The sequence below is a fragment of the Lipophrys pholis genome, assembly GCF_963383615.2.
Source record: "Lipophrys pholis genome assembly, chromosome: 1".
NCBI lineage: Eukaryota > Metazoa > Chordata > Actinopteri > Blenniiformes > Blenniidae > Lipophrys > Lipophrys pholis.
In genome coordinates, this window is record NC_137635.1 from 14,538,614 (window position 1) to 14,565,999 (window position 27,386).

General features: G+C 43.7%; 1 protein-coding gene across 13 annotated transcripts in view; it reads left to right on the top strand.

Annotated features, from left to right (window-relative positions):
* Positions 1 to 9,774: 9,774 nt before the first annotated feature.
* LOC308108075 (BAR/IMD domain-containing adapter protein 2-like) overlaps positions 9,775 to 27,386 on the top strand; it is a 63,983-nt gene continuing 46,371 nt past the window's right edge. For 4 of the 13 annotated variants that reach the window (XM_080460766.1, XM_080460768.1, XM_080460767.1 and 1 more), the window contains exon 1: positions 9,865 to 10,021. In XM_080460766.1, the coding sequence (XP_080316892.1) occupies positions 9,947 to 10,021 (75 nt within the window). In that variant the 5' untranslated portion in view covers positions 9,865 to 9,946. Of the gene's footprint in view, positions 10,022 to 19,612; positions 19,690 to 27,386 lie in introns of all 13 variants that reach the window. The other 9 variants (XM_080460755.1, XM_080460759.1, XM_080460765.1 and 6 more) reach the window with 5 other exon arrangements.

A 27,386-nucleotide genomic window follows, 5' to 3' on the forward strand; every position in this document is an offset into this window, starting at 1 on the left:
TATACCAAGACTTTGGTTTGATTTAAAGGGGACATATCATGCTAAATCCACTTTTTTAGCCCTTAAATGCATGTTGTTGTATATTTAGAGTGTTTAGAAGTACAGAAAAGTTCAAAGTAGTCTCTTCAGGTGCTCCGTTGATATCTTTATATTCTGTTTTGGTCATATTTTGCGATCCGTTTCGATTTTTCTATTCTCTATTACGTTTTTTGAACTATTACGTCACAGTATTCCCGGCGGAACTGCCAAATTAGGACATCGACACTTCGAGCAATCCGCCATTTTGGTTTCTCGCTGCGATTTTGTAGTCCAACCGAAGTTACGAGAGGATAAGTGGAAATGTTCGGTTGTTGGATGTAGTAACCCACAAGCTTCGTTACACCGTCTCCCAGCATCAGAACCTTTTCCAAGTGCCTGGTTGAGTTTTATTTTTCACAGAAATGTACCCACATCTGTGGGTAAGGTCATTTTTGTGTGCGCGAAGCACTTTAAGGACGACTGCTTCAGCAACCTCCGCCAGTATAAAGAAGGATTTGCCGAAAGACTTGGTCTGATTGAGCGGTCAGTTCCTTCTATCTATGGAGACGACGAACAGAGCACTTCGGTAAGCTGGATATAACGCTAAAAAGTGTGATGATAAGACGTCCCTGTCATTGTTTTGTTAGCATTAGCAGTTGCACCGTCTTCATATGTTAGCGCTGTGTGCTCGTTTTAGATTATAATGTAACTTCTGTGTTAAATAGTCGTTGTAATACAGGCAGTATTGTAGTAGTGGGCATGGATGGAGAAGTTAGTGTAAATATAGTAACACACCATTGCGTTACATCTATATGAAGACGTTGTTCTGCATCATCGTCATTTTCATCTCGCTCCGCCGGGTCCGACTCTGGCTCCAACATGTATGGCTGGATGGACAAATCTTCCGTTGTTGACATTTTGTAAATAATGAGTGAATATAAAGTTTCTGCGCCGCTAGATAATTGTATCTGTTCTATCAAACTACAAAGATGGCCGAACAGGGTGACGTTGAACCGAGTGTCACCTCTGCAACCTGGAGAGGAGGCGGGGTATGAAGAGACCGCCCCAAAACGAGTTGCTCTCAGAAGCACATCAGAAAAGGGGTTGAAAAGGGGCCTGTGGAGCTCTAATAATGAGGAATTCAGACCCAAGCATTGCAGTTCCGCTTTATATAGACCACAACTGTATGATTTATATGTAAAAAGGAAGGATTTAAAAGCATGATATGTCTCCTTTAAAAAGAAAGCAACTGTAAATTCTAACTAATTGTTTGTTGCAGAACTTTGAACTACGTCACTTTATTTAAAATCCAGTGTTTCAGCTCATCACAACAAGTTGTAAAATAGTACATTTTATCAACGGGTTATGTAAATCGTTACCAAAATCCACAAGAATCCAGGACCTTTTCCCACTTAACACCTTCCTTCCTCTAGAAAACAGATAATTGATGTGCAAATGACCAAATATGGTCATCCCTTAATAAAGGCATTAGGGGGCGGGGCGTCAAGGACTTCCACTCCTAATTCCGACTTCCAACTGGACCACAATGAACAAAAACGTTAAACTATTTTCCAAAGAGTGAATTGAGCCTTTAAACTCTCGTCCTGAAGTCTCTTTTGTATTGTTTGCGTTGTGTGATTAACGACATGGAAGCTGCTCGCGCTTCCCGTAAAATGGTGTCACTGCAGCAGCCATGTCGTAAACTGGAATCGGTTGTTGGTAAAAACATGGAATTGACCTTTAGAGCTTTAATTCTGGGGGGAAAAAAAACGTAAAATTCTAACTTCTGGGAACAACAGGAACATTTTAAATCGACTGACAATGCCTCAAAAACTGCTTTTCCCAAAGATGTGATGAACTGACTCTTCTGTAACTTGGAACGACGCGGGTTCTTTGGAAAACTACCAGTTGGAGCGTTCCAGTTGATCACAACACGGTGATTTCAGACCCACAGGAGCAATATGCTAGAGATTTACTGCGTCTAACAGTCTTCAAAATGGTGAGAGTAAATGTCTAAAGGCTGTAAAAACAAGCTCTAAGGTGTTCGACTTTATTGCCTCCAAAAATTCCGAGGACAACTGGACGCAAATTCCGACGCACAGGAACATCTTGAACGGCATCACCAAATAGCTCTCCGTTTCTTCAGGATTCATAACCTGGGAGTGTTCATTACAACACTTCACTTATGGCTTCTTACAACAGAAAACAACATAAATACCGAATATTCAGAGAGAAGAAGACGTCTAGAACTCTTAAATAATGTTCAATCTTTGCCAAATAGCATCTGGTTTGTCTTATAAAGTTTGTTTCTTATAATTTGGTGAACCGACCCTTCGGGTCCATTATAATCCAATATATTAAATTTAGATTAAAGGCAAAAGTTGCACGTCGGATATTAATCTCGTTTCGCAATAAAAACTGCACTGCAATTACCAAATGGTCATTTTCTTGAATTTTGGATGAAGAGTAACCAGCTTCAGGCCTCAGCTTGAGCCTGGAACGTCTCCAGATCTAAAACGTCTTGTTTCGCGCAATCTTCATTGTCTCTGGGATGAACTGACCTAATTCTGTGTTCTGTGCGGATCAGAGCGGTGTCATTGGACAAAGGGCTAATCATATCACATGTGGGCGTCTCCGCCTCGTCCGAAATGTAATCTCTTCAAGGTAGTACTCTCAGCCCGTCTCCTCTGAGAGGTTCTTCACCTTTGTGGAGTTTTCCATCTGTGGCCTATATCCATGGAGCTTAGCGCTGCTGTACGCGTGATGATCCCTCTATCTAATCTGTAAATCGGTTAATCTCCACACACAGACGACTTTGGAAGCTGCAGACGTGGTTTCATCCACCCGGTTGCTCACAGTCCACAAAATTGTTTCTACAAAACAAAAAAAAAAAGTGTTCTCTGTTTCTCCTGTGTGGAGCCATTTGTGACCACAAGGTGGCAGCAGGTCTCTGGAGGAGGAAGAGGAGGAAGAGGAGGAAGAGGAGGAGGAGGTGACTCAGTGCGAGTGGGCGCACGGTTCATGGTGAGGTGACGATCAGCAGCATGTCTGTCGCTGCTGCTCTTCATTCAGGGAGAGGAAAGAATAGGACGCTGTTGAAAAAGAATCAGATTCACGATTCAGATGAATAAAGACGGACGGACCTCATAAACCGAAACCCACGCTTGAAATACTGAAAGAACAGATCCAAACAAACTGCTGTACTGAAAGTGACTCCAACACAGGAGTGTCAAACACATTTTAGTTTCGGGGCCACAAACAGCCGGATTTCATCTTGAGCGGGCCGGAATGGTAAAATAAGTGCAGTAATACACTTTAAATTTCAACTTTTCATTGTTGTGGTGCAGAGTATAGATGTATACAAATCTTTCACAAAACACAAACAATTACTACGTAACTTGACTACAATCTTAACATAAAAACAGCTTTAATGAAACCTGATCTAAAATACAGTGAAATATCCCCCAAAAACGTACATTTTGTACGATTTTACAAATTTTGAGGCTAATGTTAGCATGCTAGCTTTTATTGCAGCATCACTGAAAACTCAGCTTGGGTCTGATCGTTGTGTTGTGTCTGCTACTCTTAAGAAATTTCTTTTAAAAAGAAATCCCGTTTTTCTTTAAATATTTTACCATTTTCTTGGTGGATTGGCCGGATTGGAACCCGCATCGCGGGCTGGTCTTGACCCACTGGTCTTATGTTTGACACCCCTGGTCTAGGTTCAGGGTTTGTGCTCGAAATGTTCCGGTTAAGAGCCACTGAAAAGTACTAATAATGTCAAAAATGTGTTTTGAAAAATGTTTATCATGCTTCAAATGCAGTCACTGAATTTCACGGCGTCCCACAGGGAGCAACTCTAGAGCCCCTGAAGTTCTGTTTATCCCTCTCAAATAGGCTGAAGCAGAATCAGTGCGTTTGATCACTTGGTCCTCACTATAGTGAATATATTTGGCCCACGGGCCTTATGTTTGTCCACCTTGCACTAACATGTATACACAAGCTTAAAAAAAAAAAAGAGGGACTAGACAAGGATTAAAACACAAAAACGGAGAAAATGAAAGAGTTCAACCATTCAGAGCAAAGCAGATGGAGGAGGTGAAGACGAGTGGCAGAAGAAGATTTGGAGACTAAACGACAGGGAGGCAGAGAAGAGTGGATGAAGAAGGTGGAGGAAGACCTTGGAGCAGATTTAGTGGTGGAGAACGTGGACATGTTTGGAGTAAAAGTAAAGGAGGTGGAGGAAGAACATGGCACATATGAGCAGATACAAAAACGAGAGAACCAATAAATGCAGAGATGCTTATGTAAGCAAAACAAAGGAAAGAGTAAGCAAAGAACAAGGGACCTTCTAATAAAAGTGACGAGTAATTAAGGAAACCCCAGAAACTTAAAACAAGTATTTAATAACATAATGATATGAAATCATATTGAAGTGCACAGGTGACTTGATTACTGTATTTTCTTTGTATTCAGCCCTGATTAAAGTAATTATTTGCTTGACTTCCTTTCCCGAGTCTCTCCTTTCTTTTATTTGTCAAACTAATCATTGCTGATAATCACTACTTTGATTCATGTGTGATTACTCCCATTAAGTGAAAAAGCACGTACACTTGCCTCAACTAAAATAGACATTCCTTTCTGTTGTTTGTGTGTTTATTCTCCTGCTTTACTTGTAATTGGAAAACAAGAATCGATGCTGCCTGCTTCACTCTTCTACCAGGCACAGCCGTCACACTCAACACGAGTTACTGTTCGATCCACTGAAAAACATTTGATGAAGAACATGACAGATATTAAAACCGAGCAAATATTGACAGAAAAGATGGAATAAGTGGAAAGAAAATAAGCAAAAGGTTGGTTGCGATTCCGCTAAAAAGTAAAAAATAAATAAAAAGTTGTGTGCACTATACAATGTGTTTGTCTTTTTCGATCAGTATAGTGAGCGCTGAAATCTCCAACAGGGCTTTTGTTACTTTTTTCCGTTTCTTTGATCGACTCAATACACCACCTTGCGGCCCAGACTGATACTGCGGGAGTAAAGTGGATGGAGGCTAATTGGTTAAGTTGCTGAATTTGAATGGAAGCTAAAACTGCAGGCCCGTACAGATCTTGTCCTTACATTATGTTTAAATAGATGTTGTCCTATATTTATAGATTTATCGAAAAATGCATTTAATATCGTGAAAGATCTTTTTTGTGTGTTTATGTATCAGACAGGAATACCAAACCATCATGGCTTTGCTTTGTTGTTGTGGTGAGGCCGTCCCAAAGCTATTTTCAATGCTCAGTCCAAAGAAGGTGACCGGAGCAACAGGAGGAGGTGAAGTGCCCCTATATATAAAACCTTGAATTACTTTCCCCCGAACAGGAACTGTGTATCGACATTGGTAAGTGGCGCTTTTGACAAACCTGAAATGGCTTGAATTGTCTTTGTGGAGTTACTTAAATCCACTTCACAGCAGTGCCCTGCTTCTGAATGGACGGCAGCTGACTGTGCAACACTACTGTGTGTGTGTGTGTGCGCGTGTGTGCGTGTGCGCGTGTGCGAGAGAGTGAGAGTGAGAGTGGGCGCCACGCTGATGAATCATTGACGTGGATCTGAGCCGGAGAGGACGATGGTGAGTAGGCTGCACATAAAGGAGATCAAATGCTGCTGAGTCGATGCTTCAGGTGTGTGTGTGAGTGTGAGTGTGAGTGTGAGTGTGAGTGTGTGTGTGAGCGTGTGTGTGTGCACGCACGGCCCACCCTGAGCCTTTTCCTCAGAGTCCTGCCCACCAGTCTACACCTCCACTCCATGAACATCCATTTTCTAAAGGTCTTCAATGAGGGTTTATATCAAAACATACTATTTTACTCCAGAAGCCTCCGACATTGCCCCTGGGGAACACTATAGCCCCTTTTTCTACCCTCTGGTTTACCAGAGCAACACGTGAAGCCAAACATCGCCTGATAATCACAAGTTTATTCTCAAAATGGACAAACCAGTAACACAGGAGCACGATAACCGACAAATGTCAAAAACCTCAAACGTTTCTCTTTTGTTTTCACGCAAAGGAGAACAATAGAAGTCAAATATGTTTGAATTTCTTTGTACTCAGCCCGTAATGTAATGTAAAAAAGTTTAAATTTTTAAATAAAAATAAAAGAGAGAGATACTAACATTGTTTCATTTTCATCCATGAGCACTTATGGAAAGTATGTATGTAAACACGTTCTGGTCCCACAGTTAAAACCTGAAACTATGTCTGACTGGATGTCCTGGAATATGTCGATAACATCTTTAATGCTCTATAATCTGGATGTTGGGTGAAGTTACATCTGTTAGTGGGAGGAAGACGCTCTATAATCTGTATGTTGGGTGAAGTTACACCAGTTAGTTGGAGGAAGACGCTCTATAATTTGGATGTTGGGTGAAGTTACATCAGTTACTTGGAGGGAGATGCTCTATAATCTGGATGTTAGGTGAAGTTACATCAGTTAGTTGGAGGAAGACGCTCTATAATCTGTATGTTGGGTGAAGTTACATCAGTTAGTTGGAGGAAGACGCTCTATAATCTGTATGTTGGGTGAAGTTACATCAGTTAGTGGGAGGAAGACGCTCTATAATCTGTATGTTGGGTGAAGTTACATCAGTTAGAGGGAGGAAGACGCTCTATAATCTGGATGTTGGGTGAAGTTACATCAGTTAGTTGGAGGAAGACGCTCTATAATCTGGATGTTGGGTGAAGTTACATCAGTTAGAGGGAGGAAGACGCTCTATAATCTGGATGTTGGGTGAAGTTACATCAGTTAGTTGGAGGAAGACGCTCTATAATCTGGATGTTGGGTGATGTTACATCAGTTAGTTGGAGGAAGACGCTCTATAATCTGGATGTTAGGTGATGTTACATCAGTTAGTGGGAGGAAGACGCTCTATAATCTGTATGTTAGGTGAAGTTACATCAGTTAGTTGGAGGAAGACGCTCTATAATCTGGATGTTAGGTGATGTTACATCAGTTAGTGGGAGGAAGACGCTCTATAATCTGGACATTAGCGCTTTACTATAGAAACGGTCAACTCTCTATTTTAGCATGCTGATGCTAATCACAGCTACTATGGATGCAGGCTAATGCTAATGCTACGTCCAGTGGGATATCTTTGCATGTTGCAGCGCTCACAATTTCTGTATTCAGACATGATTAAAGTCATGTTTATACTTAAAAGCTCATTTCCCTCTCCTGGCTCTCTTTTGTTCAATTCAATCCATGATTAATAATCAATACCTTCATTCATTTGTGTATAATTATTCTTGAAAATGGGCGGGCGGTAAGCAAACAGGCTGAACGCTCACCTTCAATTACTAAAGCTGATGGTGGGGATTGAACTCTCACAGCGGAGGGAATCAATCGGTGGAAATGTGACTGTGTGGAGTCTAAACAAACCCAATCAATTTTCACAAACCTCCTCCTCCTCCTCCTCCTCCTCCTCCTCCTCCTCAGCGTTCACTTTAATCACATGACATGTGACACAATCAGGGGCCAACAAGGAGTTGCTTCGCTCTCCGAGCCACCTGAAAGTTCTGGTGGGATCTCCGTCAGAAGGAGAGCAGGGATTGTAGCAGTGCTCTTTCACCACGCTGCTCGGGCTCCTCGTCATGGATCCCCTTCACGTCGTGAGGTGCTAAAATGAGTGGGATTCCCTCTCCCACCACACAAGGCTTTGAAATCCAGCAGGGCGCCGTCCCACTCATACGGAGCAGAGCCCACTCAGCCAGAAGGCTCGCAAATATAGTGCCGGCGCACATATGTGGACAATAGTCTTCTATAATAACCAACAGTAATCTCTCTGCTTTTAGCAGCAACGATGAGCTGGTAACTGATGACTGTTGAGAAATGAGTTACTAACCCTCTACATTCCTGCTTCCCGGGAGAGGAGGGCCTCGTGTTTCTCCATCCTGTCGCCAAAAGTTCATGAATCTGTTTCTTTCAAGAAAAGCTGATATAACTTGAACAGCCATTATAGAGCATCTTCCTCCCACTAACTTCCACTAACGTCCAGATTATGGAGCATATTCCTTCCACTAACCACAGATTATAGAGCATCTTCCCTCCACTAACGTCCAGATGATAGAGAATCTTCCTCCCACTAACATCCAGATTATAGAGCATCTTTCTTCCACTAACATCCAGATTATAGAGCACCCACCACTAACATCCAGATTATAGAGCATCTTTCTTCCACTAACATCCAGATTATAGAGCACCCACCACTAACATCCAGATTATAGAGCATCTTTCTCCCACTAACATCCAGATTATAGAGCATCTTCCTCCCACTAACATCCAGATTATAGAGCACCTTCCTCCCACTAATGTCCAGATTATAGAGCATCGTCCTCCCACTGACGTCCAGATTATAGAGCATCTTCCTCCCACTAACATCCAGATTATAGAGCACCTTCCTCCCACTAACGTCCAGATTATAGAGCATCTCCCTCCCACTGAGCTTTAACTTAACTGAACAACAACTCACTGTCTTTCAGTGTAGGACAAACTCTATTTACAAGCTTTAAAACAATGTGACTAAAACCTTTTAACGGTGATGAGGAGTTTGGTTTTATACAATCAGACTGTATCAGCAGCTTCAGTCTTTGTGTGGAGACGCTGGTGCTTCTCGTGAATGGCTGCAGCAGAGGCCGCGTGGCGTCTTTAAATGTTGCATCTCTGGGCTCTGTGCGAAGCACCGAGGTACCAGCATCACACTCTCTCACATGCTGTTAGTTGGGATTACTCAGCGTTAGTTTCTCAGAACAATAGAAAAATATTGGCCGGTTGAGGAGCACGAAGCAGAACTGATGTTTGAACACAAGTCCGAGTATCTCACGCCAATAGAAGCGCTCTCTGTCCAAAAAGAAGACAAACAAACAAAAACTGGCTTCATGATGCGCAATATGTGACCCAATGATTTTTTCTTTGTTTTTCTAAATCTTCAGCAGCGGGGCAGGAAACGGAGATGTGCTCATAGACAGACTGAAACCTTCAATTTACCCAGACAACTGAAGAAGGAAAACATCAGTTGGGGAAAACAGGCAGCTGATATGATGAACCAGAGGGATAAACATCACAGTTCCATCCATCCATCCATTTGTTTGTCTATCTCTCCATCCGTTCATAAATCAGTTTGTCTGTGCATCTATTTTCTCCCCATCGTCTGTCTACTAATCCATCCATCTGTCCATTTGTACAAATATCTATCTATCTATCTATCTATCTATCTATCTATCTATCTATCTATCTATCTATCTATCTATCTATCTATCTATCTATCCATCTATCCATCTATCCATCTATCCATCTATCCATCTATCCATCTATCTATCTATCCATCTATCCTTGCCTCAGCATATGAAGTTGGGGGACATGGTGGTTGGTAGAGACTCTTCTCTCGTTGTGGTTTGAATCTGGGACTTTTCTGTGTTTGAGAGTTTCCATGTCCTCCCTCGAGACCTTGATCGTCCAGTGAAGACTCATTGGACTCATGGTGCCTCTGGAGTCTGAGTGCAATATCAAATGGTTGATATTTATATCTAATAAGGTCGATTCAGCTGTACAGAGTGTATATTGATGCTGGCTTGTTGAGACTCGTGCGGATTGTGTGTCTCCTGGCGGCTCAGCGCGGCTCCTGACTCGGGTGGTGCGGTTTCTCGGTGGCCGTGCAGACAGGCGGCACAGCACCGCCCCTCTCCGGTGAGTCCGCCTCTGCGCTCCTTCAGAGGCGGACGGAGGCGGTCCGCGCGAGGGAGCCGGTGTGGGCAGCGGAGGACTCCTATAAAAGCTCCCGTTCCCACGGCGCGCGGCGGACACGACACTCAGCACGCCGCGTCCGGACGCATCGTCTCGCGCTCCGCAACCAGGAAGGAAACCCCCCCCCTCCTCCCCCCGGTATATGGTTCTGACTGACGCTGCTACGAGGATGTCCCGGACCGACGAGGTGCACCGTATAACGGAGAATGTCTACAAGGTAAGAGGAGTCACCGGGGGCACGGGTCCGTAGTTCGAGTCCCAGCCGCAGCGTGCGCGTCAAGACGCAGCGCAGCGGCGAGGGGGACACCTGCTGCACCGGGGGACGGGTTGATCAGAGGCCGGGGAACCGGAGAGGAGAGCACGGGGAAGTTTATCATCACCTCCAGTCATCTGGCTCATCCAGGAAACATTAATTAAACCGAATTAAATCAGATTCCTTACAGGTCCGAAACACTTCCAGATGAAAATCACCTTAAAAAGACCCATTTCAATCCAGAGAGTGAAGACGTATAGACATGTATAGATATGCAAAATAAACCGTGTGACGTGTCCAACTGACCAAAAACAGGTTTGTACCTTCTTCTAGCTCTAAGAACTCTTTACACTACAGACATTTCTGTCTGAATTTCACCAAACTGTTCTCCACTATATCGAGAAAGCCCCTCCACCGTGGCTCACTGAAGGCATTTTTCATCTCATTTTCCTTCTGTTACCCATATGTTGAAGTGGAAAGCGTGGAAACGGGTTTAAAACTAGATGTCGGACATTTCATAGGACTTTAAATGTAACCTAACCCCAAAACAAGCAAATGCATACATTTCTAGATGAAAAAAAGAAACGTCTTTCTCATTCGGCACGTCTCTGAGCATTACTGCCCTCCTATGTCTATAATAATAAAAAAGTACCCCAATATGGATTTAAGGAGACATATTTGTCAATTCAAAAGCCAGGTTAGGAATCGTTCCAATACTCTCATAGAGATACTTGGATATTAAAAATTTCAGTTGATTTCATTTTTGGGGTGTGAAATTTATATAAAAATGTCATTAAGCTGGCCATAACTAAGAATATTTTAGTACTACTTTACCATGTATTATTTGCACACAAAAAGTACCTGAGTACCACTGACCTAAAAATAACCCTTTATTCAGACATTTCGCATAAAGGGTAAAATCATTTTTCCATTTTATGTAAATTGATTGAATGATTTCACAATTTGTAGCACTAAAAAGAGAAATCTCCACACAAGTTTCTCCTCCCTGCACGTTTTCCCCTCTGAAACAACTGATTCAAGTGACTGGCTCGTTTCCGTGTGTTGGAGCAGCAGCCACTTCTCCACGTTTACATAAATCTCTCTCTGCATTCCTGAGACTACGCTCCCTGCCTACTATATAATGTATTTTCTGCTGAGCGAAGTGCGTGGTGTGGCCTACTGAGTGTATGTTGAGGCATGGTGTTTGATGGCGCCAAGAGAGCAAAACACACCAGCAGTGAAAACTCTCGGTCATCAAGTTCGTTCGGTATCTTCCAACTTCTTCCGGAACTGACTTTTTAGAAGTTCTTTTTGAAGACGTCAAGTTTCCTTCATGATGAAGTTAGATTCTCTAATCTCTAATGTTTGGTTTTTATTGTGATTGGTTTGGAAGGACCAGGAAAACGTATCGTAGGATCAAAGTTGACTACCTTCTTGTCTATAAAACGTCCAAACGGATCACTAAAAAAATGACGTGGACGAGCGTCCCTGGACTCCCCCCTTGGTCGGTTTCACTTCTTTACAAGTGAGTCCATAGAGTGAGTTTCAGAGCAAACCTGTGAGCTGACAGTTGCCCACGGGGCTGTTCAGCTCAACGCCTCTCGGAGCAGGAGCTGTCAGCGCCTGCTGCAGGGTGAGTCCAGCTGGGGGTGGGGTGGGGGGGGTTAGTGGAACCAGACATCACCCGGCTGACTGAAGCCATCAGCAAGAGTCTCTGAGAGGAGGAGAGCAAACATCTGAATGCACTGCTGGGAAACACACCCACCCATCGCTGTGGCGCTTTCAGTTTGGACAGTTTTATATATTAGAGAAGCTTTATCCAATGGGTAGAGTCCACATCCACTAAGGCCCATGACGAAAATGTCAGTGTTTTTGCGGAACCGAACAATAACTACGGTCAAATCTCCTATAACCGTTGCATTTTATTTTGATAAAACACTGACGGCACGGCTTTGAGGCTAATGCTAGTCTGCTAGCGTTCATGGAAGCATCACCGATATCTCCGCTCAGCTCTCAGTGTCGGGTTACGTCCGCTGTCTGTTAAAAAGAAGTTCATGTTTTGCTTTGAAATGTTTACAATTTGTTTGGTGGTTTGGCCGGATTGGAGCCCCCCAGTTGGCCGGTTTTGTCCCACTGGCCTGATGTTTGTCACCTCTGCTCTCGATCGATGGTTCTAAAGCGTTTGGCTTGAAAGCTTCAGGTTAAGAACCACTGAAAAGTACAAATTAGGCCAAAAATGTGATTACAAAAAATGTTCATGCTTCAAATGTATTAAATTTTATGGCGTTCCACGCATTTTGGCCCCTGAAGTTCTGTTTATCCATCTTGAACTGCTAAAGTGGGTAAAATGAAAAGTGGCGGTCCTTTGACTTCCAATACTTCCAGTTCAGTTGTCATAGAGTCAGTTCATGTGACGACTCTGTAAAGGATTTGCCCATCGATCTGGGACCATCCTGCAACTGAAACACGAGAGCCGTAAAGCGACAAACCCTTGGCTCCTCCTTTTGTTACTTCCACAAACAAAAGCTCCTCCTCAGCGGAGGGAGGCAGGGAGGGGTGTGTAGAAAGGTGTTACTCTTGAGTTTCACTGCTCTCCAGGCGAGGTTGATTTCTGCAATTTCAGCTTTTCTTTATGCGAGGAAACTTGTAACTGCTCATCCCGACCTGAGAAGGCGGCGGACGAGGCAGAGGGATCGTCAGCAGACTGTGCAGGATTAGATTGTGCAACTAAAGCAGTCAGCCATAACATTATGACCATAATACTGTGTAGTTGGACCTGTTTGACCTTGGAAGGTGAGCTGTGGAGAGATGCTTGAGGGTTTCCATGCTGAAGCTCTAATGAGAATATCGGGATGATGTTGAGACCTGTGGGAGGTTTCAACTTATGAGAGGCAGCAGCAGCAGGAGGAGGAAGAGGAAGAGGGAGGTGAAGATGTGGATGGTGCTCGATTCTGTGATGGACCTGGTTTAAATTAAAACGTATTGGTTTTGCAGGATTTTAAATTGCTGGATAAAACCACTTTTAAGAAAACAAATCCATCCAAAAATATATAAGAAATTAATTTTAAAAAGGTTAACAGTCAAAATTGACACCAAAGAAACAAAAATATACTAAAATGAATAAACGTTTTCAGAAGAATGTTGGAAAAACGTAAAAAAAAAAAACCAAAGTGAATCTAAATAATAAATGTACTAAATGTACCTTTTTAAATGATTAAAGCCAAATTTAAGAGGTACATTTAAAGTCTGCTTCTCCAAACAGTTGAACATCACTGAAAAGTCCAAACATTTCATTATTTATTCTTTCAAAACGCATAAATGTCAACAAATTAACAATCAAAAGCCCATGAAAGTTTTCCTGTTTCCAGATCCACCTAGAAGTGTGAAATCATGAGCTTCATTAAATGACATTTTAAACTTTAACAGCATTATTTTGGCAAAAACATCTATTTGCATGTGCAGGTTTGAAGCCTGGAAGATATTTCCTCATGTTTCATGTTTGAAAAGTAGTGGATTAATTTCAAAATGAGGTCATTTTTCACCACTGCTTACAATTTCTTGATAAAACTCATTGCTGCTGGTCAGTATTTCTCAATATTTTAGATTTTTACAGCCAAAAGTGGCAGATTAATTAGCAAATGAGACAGTGTTTTTGGCTGTTGGCGATGATTATCTTATGAAAAATGCTGCTGCTGTTGAACATTTATAGGTATTTTGGTGTTTTTGAACAAATAATGGTAGATTAACGATTATTCTGGAGCTAAACTAAAGTGAGAAGGCTCTTTGCTCGGGGGTCGTGTTTTAAAAATGCAGCGCCGGGATTTCTTACTGTCATCAACAGAGCTGCAGGACCCCCAGTGTGTGTCTATGTGTGTGTGTGTGTGTGTGCGTGTGTGCGGTGTTTAGAGAAACTAACAGGTCTTTATTAATTCATTAAAAGCGTGGAAGATGAAAAGACCTGGAGGTGCCAGCTCCCATTAGATAACACTCTGCTGCTCCACTGAGGCGACCAGGCAGCCATGATAAATGTCAGCAGCTAAATCAACAGCATTGAGATGGGAACATTAGGAACATCAATTGCACAACATAATATCGCAATAAAGTGTCAAACGCGGAGTGCTGCGTGAGGCGGCTCAGCCCATATGTGACTTTGACCTTGCTTTAAAGCAAAGAAAAAAAAGAAGCTTGATTTCCATCTGTAATCTGCATTAGGTGTAGATCCACGTCATGCTTCCTCTGAAGACGTGTATAAATATGCACAGAATCCTGTCGGAGAATATCGAGCCTGTCATCATTTGGGGAGAGGATAACCTTGAACCGGTGGCAGCTACAGCAGCGTTGTCCAATGATGCAGAGAAAACAAGATTTTAACCCTTTGTGGTATGAGCAGCAGAATTCAGGATGAGGGTTCCTCTCATTCATGTCCTAAATCTTCAGCTTTTTCTTATTCTTACTCTCATGGCTGAGCTATTGGTGGCCCAAAGGGCCAATGACTTTCCTGTCGTGAATGTCCTTAATGCTGATAATAACGCTGAGAACAATCCACTTTAAACTGAAGTGTTTCGACTGTTTATCAAGATTGTGGTGCGGATGTGCAGTAGCATTGTTTTTGAAAAGTTCAGTTTTTCCCCTTGTTGAGATGGAGTTGGATAATTTTTGAAAAGTTCCATCTTGGTAGCCATTTTCAAAAAGTAGTGTTTTGAGTGGCTCTGAGCACCGTTTTTGTGTAAACGGACATCCAAAATGCAATGAAAATTTTCGGTTCTCACTTGAGAACATTGTCGTGTGACTCATTACTGCCACCAAATGTCCAAACACGGGATTTCTCAAATTTTATGTCTTGAACCTATTCCTGTATTTTGCCATGATTATCTCCTGTGTCTGCTCGGGCCTCGGAGGGTCAATGTAAATGTGAATTCATGACGACTGTGTTGTGCTCGCATTTCGGTTTTTTTGCCGTTTTTCTCTGACGGTGAGCTGGCAGAGTGAAATCAGTGGGCGGACCGAAGCTGTAACCTGCTGCTGAAACAAGAGAAGCTCAATGTAATTTCTCAGATGACTCACAGGAGCGGAAGCGTTTCTATGTATGTGTGTGTGTGTGTGTGTGTGTGTGTGTGTGTAGGCAGTGGTGTCTCACGACTGTGCGTTCAGCCCGTTTGTCAGTGATGACCGGCTGCACGTCTGTATGAACGCAGACTCAAATCAGAAAGAAGCACTTTCTGACCGACGGGTGGGGAAAAAGAAAATTAAAACCTCCCCTGTGGGTGTTGGTGAGTGTTTGGATGCTGCAGGGCGGCGTGTGCTGGCTCCCCACTGACTGTGTGTGTGTGTGTGTGTCTGTCCCCAGGTTGTTGTTGTTTCTGAACAAACACCGTCTGCGTGTTTGTTCAGGAGTGCATTCAGCCGAACGTTGTAATCCCCACAGCGCCGCACGCTCGGGCTGGGCGCGAGGTCCAGGTGAGGAAGAATTACAAAGCCATCAGGTGATTGATTATTTACTGCTTCGCTTGACGCAGAAAAGACTTGAGGAAGAAACGCTACAGAGTCCGACACGCCAACACATCGTTCATCAGATAGAAGAGGTCATGTGTGGGTGAACTGATGAAATACTACAAAACTGTCGTATATGGAGGCAGCGACCACTGACCTTTTAATGACTTAGAGATTTATTTTTTAATTTATTGCGATTAAAGTTGACAAGAAAATGCTCTATAATCTGGATGTTAGTGGGAGGAAGATGCTCTATAATCTGGGTGCTAGCTCTTAAAGTAGCAGATTTACGTACTAATAAAGAGAAGAAGCAGCAAAAAGACAGTTAAGATAAACTACCACCATCCATAGCCTACAGCTCTTAGAAAAGGGAAGCGAATTCCTGTTTAGGCATGCTAATGCTAATTGCAGCTATTTTGGATACATGCTAATGCTAATTTGCGTACGATGGGATGCCATAGCTGACAGTCAGAGCTGCTGCTTTCATGTACTTGAGCTCACAGACATGTAATAATAGTAATCGGTTACTCACAAGTTGTTTCCAAAATGACGGTAATCTGATACTTTAACAACACTGTGCAGCCATGGACAGCCTTAGTAATCTGTATATTCTGAAATACCCCCCCCCCCCCCCCCCCCCCCCCCCCCCAGAAAAAACACCTAGAGAAGTGTTATTTATTCGTTTGTTATAAGTTTTGGAGCAGTGATTTTCTGCGCTACACAATAAAGATGCTCAAGATGGAGTAAAAAAAAAGAAAAAAGAAACCGTCTCTAAACAGATTGTATTGGTGTGACTGTGGGGATAAAGTGTTCACAAACGCCCCTCACACTCAGGACTGAAATCCTCCCTGGAGAGGAGAGTCTCTGGCTCCGCTGTAGCCTGGTGTCTTACTGAGGCCGCCTCGCAGTGTGACAACATTTACTGAGAGCTTTATGACTCCTGTCACTTAAAACGCTCCCCGGTGACGGTCGGCGCAGACCACACGGCGGCTTCATCGCCAGCGATTGATGCTGCGCACTCACACACAGACACACACACGACGCAGCTCGGGCGCTTTAATCCAAAGACGCTGTCAATAACTGAAGTGATGGAGGTCGTTTCTTTTCACATCAGCTACATTACAAGCCTGCGTATTCCCAGATCATGTTTGGATCAGCTCGTCTGTTTATCAGAAAGACAAACAACATTTAATAAAAGCGGCCGAGAGAGAATTTTGAGTGTTCTGCAATTGAAAAAAGAGAGATCAAAATGTCGCCGCTTCTTCCAAGATACCTGAGCATCTTCCCTCCACTGACGTCCATATTGTTTTGAATTTTAATGAGTGAATCAGTTATTAGACTGACAGCACTACTATCAAAATAGGAAATAAGAGTGGAGATACTTATTTTTTAAATTTTTTTTTTATTATCACTTCCCTCAACAGTTAAAAGAAACAACCAGCGACTGTAATGACATCCGACAGGCTGCCGGCAGTTGGCTGTGGACTGTGACGAACCTGCAGCCAGCTGTTGTTGGAGGCAGAGCTGCAGGTGAGGTGTGGTTGGATGATGAAGTGCAGCGGTGGACAGACTGTAGAGGTGTTGGCAGCGAGCCGCTCTGAACACGGCTCAGGTGTCCCGTCCAGCCCGGAACCCATCGGGCCGATGAGTCGCTCTGGCCCGCTTCCCTGCGTTGGTGTTGGAGGTTGTTTGAGGTGAAACTGAGCATCCAGCCAGAAACGTATCGAGTCCAAATGCGTTGCTGCGGCAGGATTCCTCTGGAGGAATTGCTTGAGACCGGGGATTTTCCTCTCTGACAGTGTTGTGAATGTGTGAGCTCTGTGGCTTGTTACTGATCTTTCGGTGGCAGCAGTGACGCTCTGCGTTATGTAAGAGGGGTACAGGGATGCTGCCACGCATGTTAAACAGCCTCTTTATAGCACAAAAGGTTTCTTGTAAAACAACCAGCATCCCTTAAAAGAGACCCAGATTCTCTTTAAAGGATTAAAACTGTTGAATTAGACTCTTTACACACAGAACTGGGCTCTTTAAACTGAGCCGAGACTCTTTATTCAGACCTTGTGCTCATTAAAACAAAGATTTACCTTTTTGAAAAACAAGGTCAACAACGGCTGAATGCCATGTTAAAGGGGGATTACAGAACATGCATTTGTGGGATGAGCAGCAGTAATCAGGATGAGGGTTGCTCTTGTTAATTTTCTATATCTTCAATTTTTTCTGCCATTTACTCTGGTCATTGAGCTTTGATACCACGGGTTGGCGCTGTACTTTTTGCAATGAAACCAGCGTTTCAGAAAAGGTGTGCTTTCCCCCGTTTCCATGGAGATACCGTTTTCAGAAAGTTCCATCTTGGGAGCCATTTTCCAAAAATTGCATTTTCAATGGCTGCGAGCGCCATCGTCGAGTAAACAGAAACCCAAGACGCGACGAAGGTTTTCGCTTCGTGTGAACGCAGCCTAAACCTACAGCAGCTTCCAAAAAGAAATGTCCACAGTGACCTAAACCGAGAAGACACGCTGACGTACCGCTGCGGTTCGTCTGCAAAACTTTAGAAACATATAGTCTTATTTTTCATTTCCCTTTGTGTGTTGGACCTCTCTTCCCGCTGACACGAGCTGGATTGACGGTCCGTGCAGGAGGCTACACGCAGCTCCGTTTTCTATTATTTAGATTCCACCAAACGCCATGTTACCACACAGCCTCCCTCGCCGTCATACAGCAGAACTGCTGGCATCTGGCGCGTCCGCAGCCTTTAGCACATCAGTAAGTTATCTAACTGGAGCCGGAGGAGAGGTGGAGGCTTGGCGGAGGATGAAAGGCGCGTTACTGGGACGGCTCTCCAAAGGACGGACGGACGGACGGAGGCAGAGCGAGAAGCGCCACTCGTCTTTTCTCACGCTTAATTAGAGTGAAATTAGAGAGGAAAATCTGGTTCAGATGTGACAGTGAGACCTGAGGTCAGAGGAGAGGAGGAGGGATGGTTGTTACATTCTGGGGATTAAAAGCTGTTATTTCATAAGATAACACACACACACACATATATACATATACACACACACACACACACACACACCTTCATAGCATCATGTTTCCAGAATCGCTCTTCTCATTGTGAGTTTCTTCCATTTTAATATTTCTGTGAACATATGTTAATGTCGACATACGCTGGTTCACGTGAATCACGGCGAAATTGGATGCGTCACTTGGAGGCGATGGTGCTGCTGATGATGATGATGATGATGGCATCCGTTGGCTTGCTGGAGACTCCCTCCCTCCCTCTCTCTCTCCTCCTCCTCCTCCTCGCCTCTCAATAGCTTTCCTGTGGTATGAGCCGAACGTGAGCCGAATAAAGATGGGTTGCCCTGTCATGAAGCAGGGGGTAGGAGGAGGGGGTTGGGGGATGGGGGGGGGGGGGATTCCAGCACTTCCATAAATGGCACCGGAAGCCCACCCCCCCCTCCCCTACCTCTCCCCATCTCTTTCTGAAGCTGCCTCGCTGGAACAGGGGGCGCTGACTCTCCCTCCGCTTTCGCCTGCACGCAGATAAGAGCTCATCTGAAAGTGAAATTGACTGACTACACACACACACACACACACACACACACACACACACACACACACACACACACACACACACACACACACACACACACACCCGAGGGCATTGAGGCTTTGCGGCGGTGATTGTCTCTCGGACTGAGCCGAAGCAAATGATGTCCGGTTCCTGAAAAGCATGAATGGACATTATTACACACTATTATGTATCGGATTATCACTCCCACATATAAATTGTATAAGAATGCTCGTCTTCCTCTCGTCCTGCACTGTGCATGTGCCAGTGCACGGATGCAGGGTTTCAGGGTCGGAACTATGTGGGCGTGAGGTCAAGACGGAGCTGAAGACGGAGCTGCATTGTTGCACTTTAGATTCCTCAGTGTTCCATTCTTGAGGTGTATTGACGCAGACGTCAAAATGTGCCCCTTCTATGAAACAATAAGTGCTCCAGTATGTAATTACACGGTTTTCCTCCGAGTTCAGAGCTGCTGGACGGTTTTACCTCTGCAGGTGATGTTTGTAGACGCCTCCGCCTCCTCGCTGAGCCGCGGGCGTCCGCAACAACCAGCTGCCGTCAACAATACGCAGTGAGTGAGCTCACACGGCCAACACGTGCATCCCAACATCTCCACTGTTATTACATCAACCTACATTTAAAGCATTACGACTGTGCTGTTTGAAACGAAGCCGGACTTCGTAGCATCGTCTCACTTTAGACTTAATATTTGAGGAAATATGAAAGGATTTTGACTTAAGTTTCACTTGGAAGACAATGAGATCAGTGTTCACAGCTGTTCTAGACATATGAAGAGCTGATGAAATGATAAAAGGCAAAGGTCAGGGCAGACTTGGGTACACAAACAAACAGATCCTTTCTTCTTTCCATAACTGTAGAAAATCATCCTAATAACCCAAAATGTAGAGATACCTGTGGGTGCACACTTCAGCCCTCAGATTTTCTACAGAAATCAGGAGCTGAAAAACATAGTAAAGTAACTTGGTTTCTGTTGAAGTAAAGAGAACGGTAGCCTGGATTAGTTAGTTCTAATATGCTGCATTCATCTATCGAGCGTAACCAGGGTTAGTGCAGACCAAAGAGTGCTGCAGTCACTTGCTGCACTCTTTGGTCTGCACTAATCCTAGTTACTCTAAAATAAACCATTGCATCTATTTCCGCACTTAACATGCAAAAGCATTTTTATATATTTGGTTATCAGAAATGTAATGAAAGGTAAAGTTCCATTGGGGTTTTGTGAGAATTAAACATCTAGGTGGTTATCAGTGGGAGTTTGTAATTTAATATTTTAATGAAACAAAATAACAACACTAGAGAAATGTGACTTTAAGCACAGTGACCAAATTAATAAAATGCTCAGTCAGACACACACACACACACAGAGGAAGTGACACATGCATGAGTGTAATTGTGTGTATTATTAGAAGCACTCCTGATCCTCGTAATAATGCGGTGTGGTGCTGCAGGTGGAGGATTAGAGTGTTTGTCACGTTCAGGACGTCACCTGCGCGGTTTGATTGAAAACATCACGCGGTGACGAGACGCCGCCGCAGTCAGCAAGTCAGCAAGTCAGCGTGACGGTGATGAATGTTTGTGTGCCAGCTGACACTTGTAACATGTGAGAAATGAGAGCACGGTGGCAGGATACGAGGACCCACACACACACACACACACACACAGGTATGACTTGATGACAAGAGGTCACCTTGACTCCTGACTGTTAGCCAAACACAATTCAGCATGTGTCCTCCCTGTTTTCACACTGGAACGGATGACATTTACTCTGTGTGTGTGTGTGTGTGTGTGTGTGTGTGTGTGTGTGTGCGATTTTCTGGGGTTATTGGCAGGAATAAAGCCTCCATCCCATCGCTGGCTTCACATCAAGAGGTAAATTTAGCCTAAATGTCAGATTTCCTTTATTTGCACATTTAAAAAGACATTTAATCGGTCAATAGGCATTGAATGACATTTACATTCGTACAAGCCATGGTACGTAACCTCTTGATACAGTGAAAAAATGAAGGGGCTTTTATACTTATGATGTGGCTTCATGAGTTATTCTATTAATAGAACGTTACCATTTTCTGTAAGAATACACAAAGATCTATTCTAACTCTCCGTGGTTAATAAAACAAATGGTCCAATATGTGTTCGAACAGGGTCCTGTAATGGTCTGTTTGTTCTCACTGTGCTGCACTACAGTGCTACTTATTGTTCTGGGGAGCTGTGTAGTTAAAAAAGGGTGTGTGCAGACCAAAAGGTAAACAGCATGACAAGCCTAAGCCTGTCAGCCGCCAAGGAGGGCAAACAAAACCCTTGCTGTCAAATCCACAAACTCCACATCCCAGTACACACAAAACGTATAGAAACCTGTGTATGTGCTAACATATCTCATTATGAAGACACACACACACACAGTCACCAGGTGAAACTTGATTATAAGACGTTACCTTCCCTGTTTCCATAGCAACCACATAGTACGAATAACTTTGTGTGTATGAAGTGATTCCAAAAGAGCAGATTTTTCCGGATGCAAATTCTCCAGTGTTTACAGAGTTCACCAAATGTGCCAATATAACCTTCGCTGTCGATCGTAATAATAAAAACAAAAAGGTTTTGCATACTGCAAATAATCGGTCAAATTTCCGCGTCTCATTGCAGATTTTGCATCTGGTCGCATGCAACATTTTGGACAAATCGGTAGAAACTGCTAGCCGAGTTTGCGTCCACCGACTGAAACGAGGATTTGAATGCCTTTCATAGCTCACCAAAGCGAAGCAACCTTTAAAAAAAAAAAAAAGAAAAAAAAAAGAGGTAAATTCTTCATCCTGCAGCTCTGTTTGCTTTCAGTCTATTTTTACATTTTTCATGCCTGTTTGTTGTTTTGTCTCCACCTGGCGTGCGCCGGTCCCTCCGCTCCTCGATGGGGTTGCCAGGTCTCCTCTGGCTGGTTAATCTGTTTGGCAGCGAGCGGCGCAGCGGGCTCTAATGGCGCCACATGGCTGGCTCGGCTTTACAGTAATTTACGCCCCGACATGATATTAACCTGCTGCTGTTTGTGTAGGTTCTGACTCAGCCTGCCAGCTCGCCTCCTGCCGCCAACTGACTGCCTTCCATGCGGCGACGTGTCAGAGCCAGCGAGGTCACAGTGTTCTCAGCGTCGCCTGTTTTCCAGCCTTTTCTTCGCTCACCTGTGTGGGAAGTAATTCGTGGGTTTGTCTGAGAAAATGCAGCTGTGCGCAAAGTTTTAGAGGACTTCCAGATTTCGATTTTATCCAAATCATTTGATTTGCTCTTACGTTTTGTCTCACAGTTTTCGCTTAGAATTTTCTTGACATCTGACAGCTGATTCTAAATGTAATGTTCAGTCAGAAGCAGATAAACTGACGCGATGTAGAGATGCGTGAAAACCCGAACATCTGTTACGTTGTTGGGCTTTGTTTACTCTACAACGGTGCTCGTAGCCACTGAAAACGGAACTTTTCGAAAATGATCCGACTCCGTTTCTGCGAAAACTTTTCTGAAATGCTGCGACTGAAATGCTGCGGGGAAATAGTTCTGCTGCGCGCACACTTTCTTTCTTTCTGCCGTTTTTTTGTGTAAACGCACATCATTTTCAAAATGCTGCCGCATAAACACGAAAATGTTTCTCAATTAAAAACGCATTATTTTTGCGGCGTAAACATGGCACAAGTGTGTACTAATCCTTGGCTACAGTTTATTCAACACTTGGCAAATGACACCAGCTCAAGTTCCTCCAGCATTGGTCCGTCTTTGCTGCCCACCCCACGTCTTGAAAAGCTGTAGTTTTATTCTCTATAATAGTTCCTTGTGTCTTTCTCTGACTGTCCAAAGAAGAAAAAACCTTAATTTAGAGAGAAGTCTGTGCATTTAGCTGAGATTTTAGAGGATTTAGTCAGCAGAGAAGATATCTTGTACTTTCCCATCAGAACTGACGTTTTAATTGTAGTTTTGCCCATTAGGACTGCCAGTGAAGGATTTTAGTTTAACCTTTCAGTAAGCTTGAATAACTCGTGAATACTGCAGAGAAATCTCAGTTTCATCCTCCTTGTTCTATTATTAATAGCTTGTATAACCTCTGGCACTTTTCCACATCACTCATCTGTCATGGGACGTGGTGTCCACGCTCTGCCATGGTGCTCTGATGGATCTATTAACCTTGGTGCTGGGGGGTAGTGGCTACCTATTCAATCTCCCTCTGCCTCGTTTTAGCCCTCTGTGCTGGCCACAGTGGCTCTGAGAGCAGCTGGATCACCGGGAAAACACAACAGACTCATTATTACACATTACACTGATGACAGAAGAGGATTTCTCAGTGTCTTCCCCTCTAATTCGTCCTTATGTATTTTGCGAGTCGGATACGTGAAATGGTGCGAGCGGGGAGTTACGATAAAATGGAACCAAAAAAAACTAAAAAGAAAAACGTTACAAAAAGATCTTAATGCTCCAAGAAAGGACGGAAGAGTCGATGACTGTCTTGGTCAGAAACATCTGCACTGAACTCAGTGACCAACCATCCATCAAACTCGGGGGGGGGCTGTGAGGGTTTGAGCCAATTATAGCTGGCGTTAGGTGAAAGGCACCATGGACAGGTCACCCCCGTCAGAGGGAAACACAATCACACGCACGTATTTAACTTAAAACCCATTCAGGCTTTACGCCATCACAAAAACAGGCGCCTCAAATGTTGTGAACCTCATTGCTTTTGCATCCACTGATGTTTGAAGAGTTTAGTTCTTTTTTAATTAGAACAGAAGAAATAAGAGAATGATAACTGCAATCGTGAAGGTAGAACTAAGAGGAAGAATGGGAGGCAGCATCTGTGAGAAACATGGCCCATTTTCAAACGCTTCAAATCTCAACACTGCCCCCCATGGTTACTGCTGGTACTGCTACATTCAGTTCAAGTTTCCAGCAGGCAGGCAGGAATAAACAGAGGCTACAAATGTCAACCCTATATTCATTTTCTCTTCCTTCATCTGCTGACCGGATTCGTCACGCCTACTTCTGGGCGTTTTCTCTCAGTTTCTGTCCTCATTACGAGGACATTTAACAGTTCAACAAATCCACTCATCAGAGCATAAGAAACTTTTTATTTTTCTTTAGCAGCAGAGTAGGTGCTATCAATTCAAGGTTACACCAAAATTCCATGAAGATAACGTGCCTGATATTATCTGACAGTATATTTTTCTGCATATTTATCTACAACTTATCGGCCAGGCATGCATAATTTGTATCTGCACTTAATGCAGATTACAGATAAAATCAAGATATGCTTGCTTTGACTCAAGGTCAGTGCCACATGTGGGCATGATGGTAGTAATCTTGAATTTGTGCCAGATACTTAATGCTGTTAAGTAATGTCACTAATGAGTGGTGAAGACATCAAATCATCATGTCTTTTGATTGAAACGCCACACTGAGACTTCAGAAACTCCTGGACTGCTCCTCGTTATTTTCCAAACTTGCTTCACAATTCATCAGTTTTCCCGTCGTCGCAACGTGCAGGTCGAGTTGGAGGCTAACTAAATAAGATCATTAATGTTGCTTAATCCACACTCGATCAGTTGAGCCTGTTCCCTTCGGCGAGCGGAGGCTGATTAGCATTCCTCCGCATGAAAGCTCACATTGGACTGCGTGCGTGGGAAATGAGAAGGATTACTGGACCAAACGCCGCTTTGTCTCAGCCAGCCTGCTTGCGCTGGTCACAGGTTTTAATTGACTCACTAATCACCCTCACCAATTAAATGCCAGAGCTTGATAACAATGCGGCGACTGTGCTTCCGGATGAACGTGCTTCGTCTCTGCCGACCTGGACAGGAGCTAAATCCCGGCATTTAGACAAACGCTCCATTATCCCGCGTTGTGGAAACAGTCATCCGGAGTCTGTTTGCTGGTGTCACTGCGGTCGTGTTCGGATGATATTTGCTGTTTTATTTTCCTGTGTGACTGAGACAGCAGTTTTTAAATGTTCTCTGGCTCCCTGACAGCGGCAGACTAAAATGTCACAGTGGAGCGAATCACCCAATACTCAAAAATCCACCGTGAAGCGTATCAGCGATCCCGGAGCCAAGACGGAAGAAGAAAAAAAAAAAAAAACCCTGTACAAATGATGAGCTGACTCAAGAGCAAAATGGATTTAACCTTCAGGAGGGACAAGTGTGACTACGAGACGGTGAACGCAGCACAAGTCAGGTAGAAAGTGGCTTCACTGATCAGCAGGTGAAAGATATTGAAAGTACAAAAGGAACACATGGTTGTGCGATGGTGGTATTACTGTGAGGGGGTTTGAGCTCCTCCAGTAAACAGCAGCTTAGTGGAATAGTAACCACTCTTTTCTGGTGTTCTGCTAAAATTAAACCTGTTTTAGACTTTGTAGTGGGTTAAAATTGTTTTTGACTAATTTGAATACTTTTTGAATGTTGACTCTTTCAGACTATCTTTAAGCCTCGTTTACGCAACGTTTTCGAGTGAAAATGGAGAACTCCCATTGCCTTTTGGGAGTCCGTTTACATTACGGTGCTCGGAGCCACTGAAAATGCAACTTTTTGAAATTAGCTCCACAACCGTCAGAAAACCCTCTGACTCCATCTACTTGGAAACGAGGGAAAATGCCGGCTCATATGCACATGTGTGAGTAGATGAACACCAATAACAGTTGTATTTTTAAAAATGAAACCACAGCACCAACCAGTGCCCTGCCATGAAAACGACCTAATTTTCAACGCTTCTGCCATTTCCATGTAAACAGACATCATGATCAAGACTTTGCTTTGGGAAAATGCAAAACGTTTCTTACACAATAATGATGCTCATCCACTTGTCATGTTGATAACTTATTCGACAGATTTTGGACTCCTTCTGAACTGATTGTTGGACCTCTTTTTGTTCAGTCATGACTGACTTTTCTCCTCAAAGTTACATTTATGTGCGTTTAACTGCTTTTTTTGGCTGAGGGTTGATTTCAGGCTTTGAAAAGAACAAAAATACACTGTGGACCCTCTTAAATGAATAGTTGGAATAGTTGAATTCACCTTTTTGTGTCACTTCACAAAAAAAGGTGTTCACGTATTATCCACCATATTTTCCTCATTATAAAAAAAACAATAACATCCTTGTCTACTACAGTTATTCTTCTCATTACTAAAGCTTGTGTGTGGAGTCTTCACTGGTATTTAGTCACAAGTGACACAACAAACACCATACCAACTTGGAAGAATCTCATACATGAAGCCAAACCTGTATGACACACATTACATAACATGCCTCATCGCTTACTTGGAGGCATGAAAACACACACACACACATAGAACAGCCGTGTCGCATGTCTGAATACACAGGGTGTGTGTTTGTATGTGTGGTGCTGGAGGACTTCCACACACTCGCCTTGTTCATCCGCCTGATGTCTTACATAACAGAAAATACACCCTGAGATGGAAGAGTGGGGCGAGAGGGAATTGGGGTATAAATAGGTTTGTTCGTTCTCAGAAACGTACAAAGTAAAGCTCTTTTCTCTCTCTCTGTGTGTGTGTGTGTGTGTGTGTGTGTGTGTGTGTGTGTGTGTGTGTGTGTGTGTGTGTGTGTGTGTGTGTGTGTGTGTGTGTGTGTGTGTGTGTGTGTGTGTGTGTGTGTGTGTGTGTGTGTGTGTGTGTGTGTGTGTGTGTGTGTGTGTGTGTGTGATTACAACATCAGACTAAAGCGGTGCAGCCATGTTGGACCAAGCCCCCCCCCCCCACGTCACATCAGGGGGTTTTTGATGGTAGTTTTGAAATTCAGAAATTAACTGAAAATATTCAGAGTCCGGGGCTCCTCCACCTTCTTCCTGTCTTCGTTCAGCCTGCAGACAGCCTGTTTTTCTTGCCCCCCGTGTCGTCCTGTCCTACTTCCTGTTTGACTTAACTTTTCTTTCAAGTCCTGGTGAAGCTTGAGCCCCAAGGTCACTGTAGTGCGTCAGCCGCCGGACATTAGCAGGCAGCCGGCGTCTCCGAGCCACAAAGCTACGACTGAGGGCTTCCATGGAACTTCTTCTGCCTCCTGCTCCTTACGGAGTCCTCTTCATCCTCTCCGTCCTCTTCATCCTCTTCATCCTCTCCAACTTCTCCTTCCACATCATCTTCATTCTCCCCGTCCTCTTCATCCTCTGTCCTCTTCATCCTCACTTTCTCTGCATCTTCTCCTTTGTCTCCATCCTCTCCTTCCTTTCATCCTCTCCATGCTCTCTTTGTCTCCTTCCTCTGTGTCCTTTTC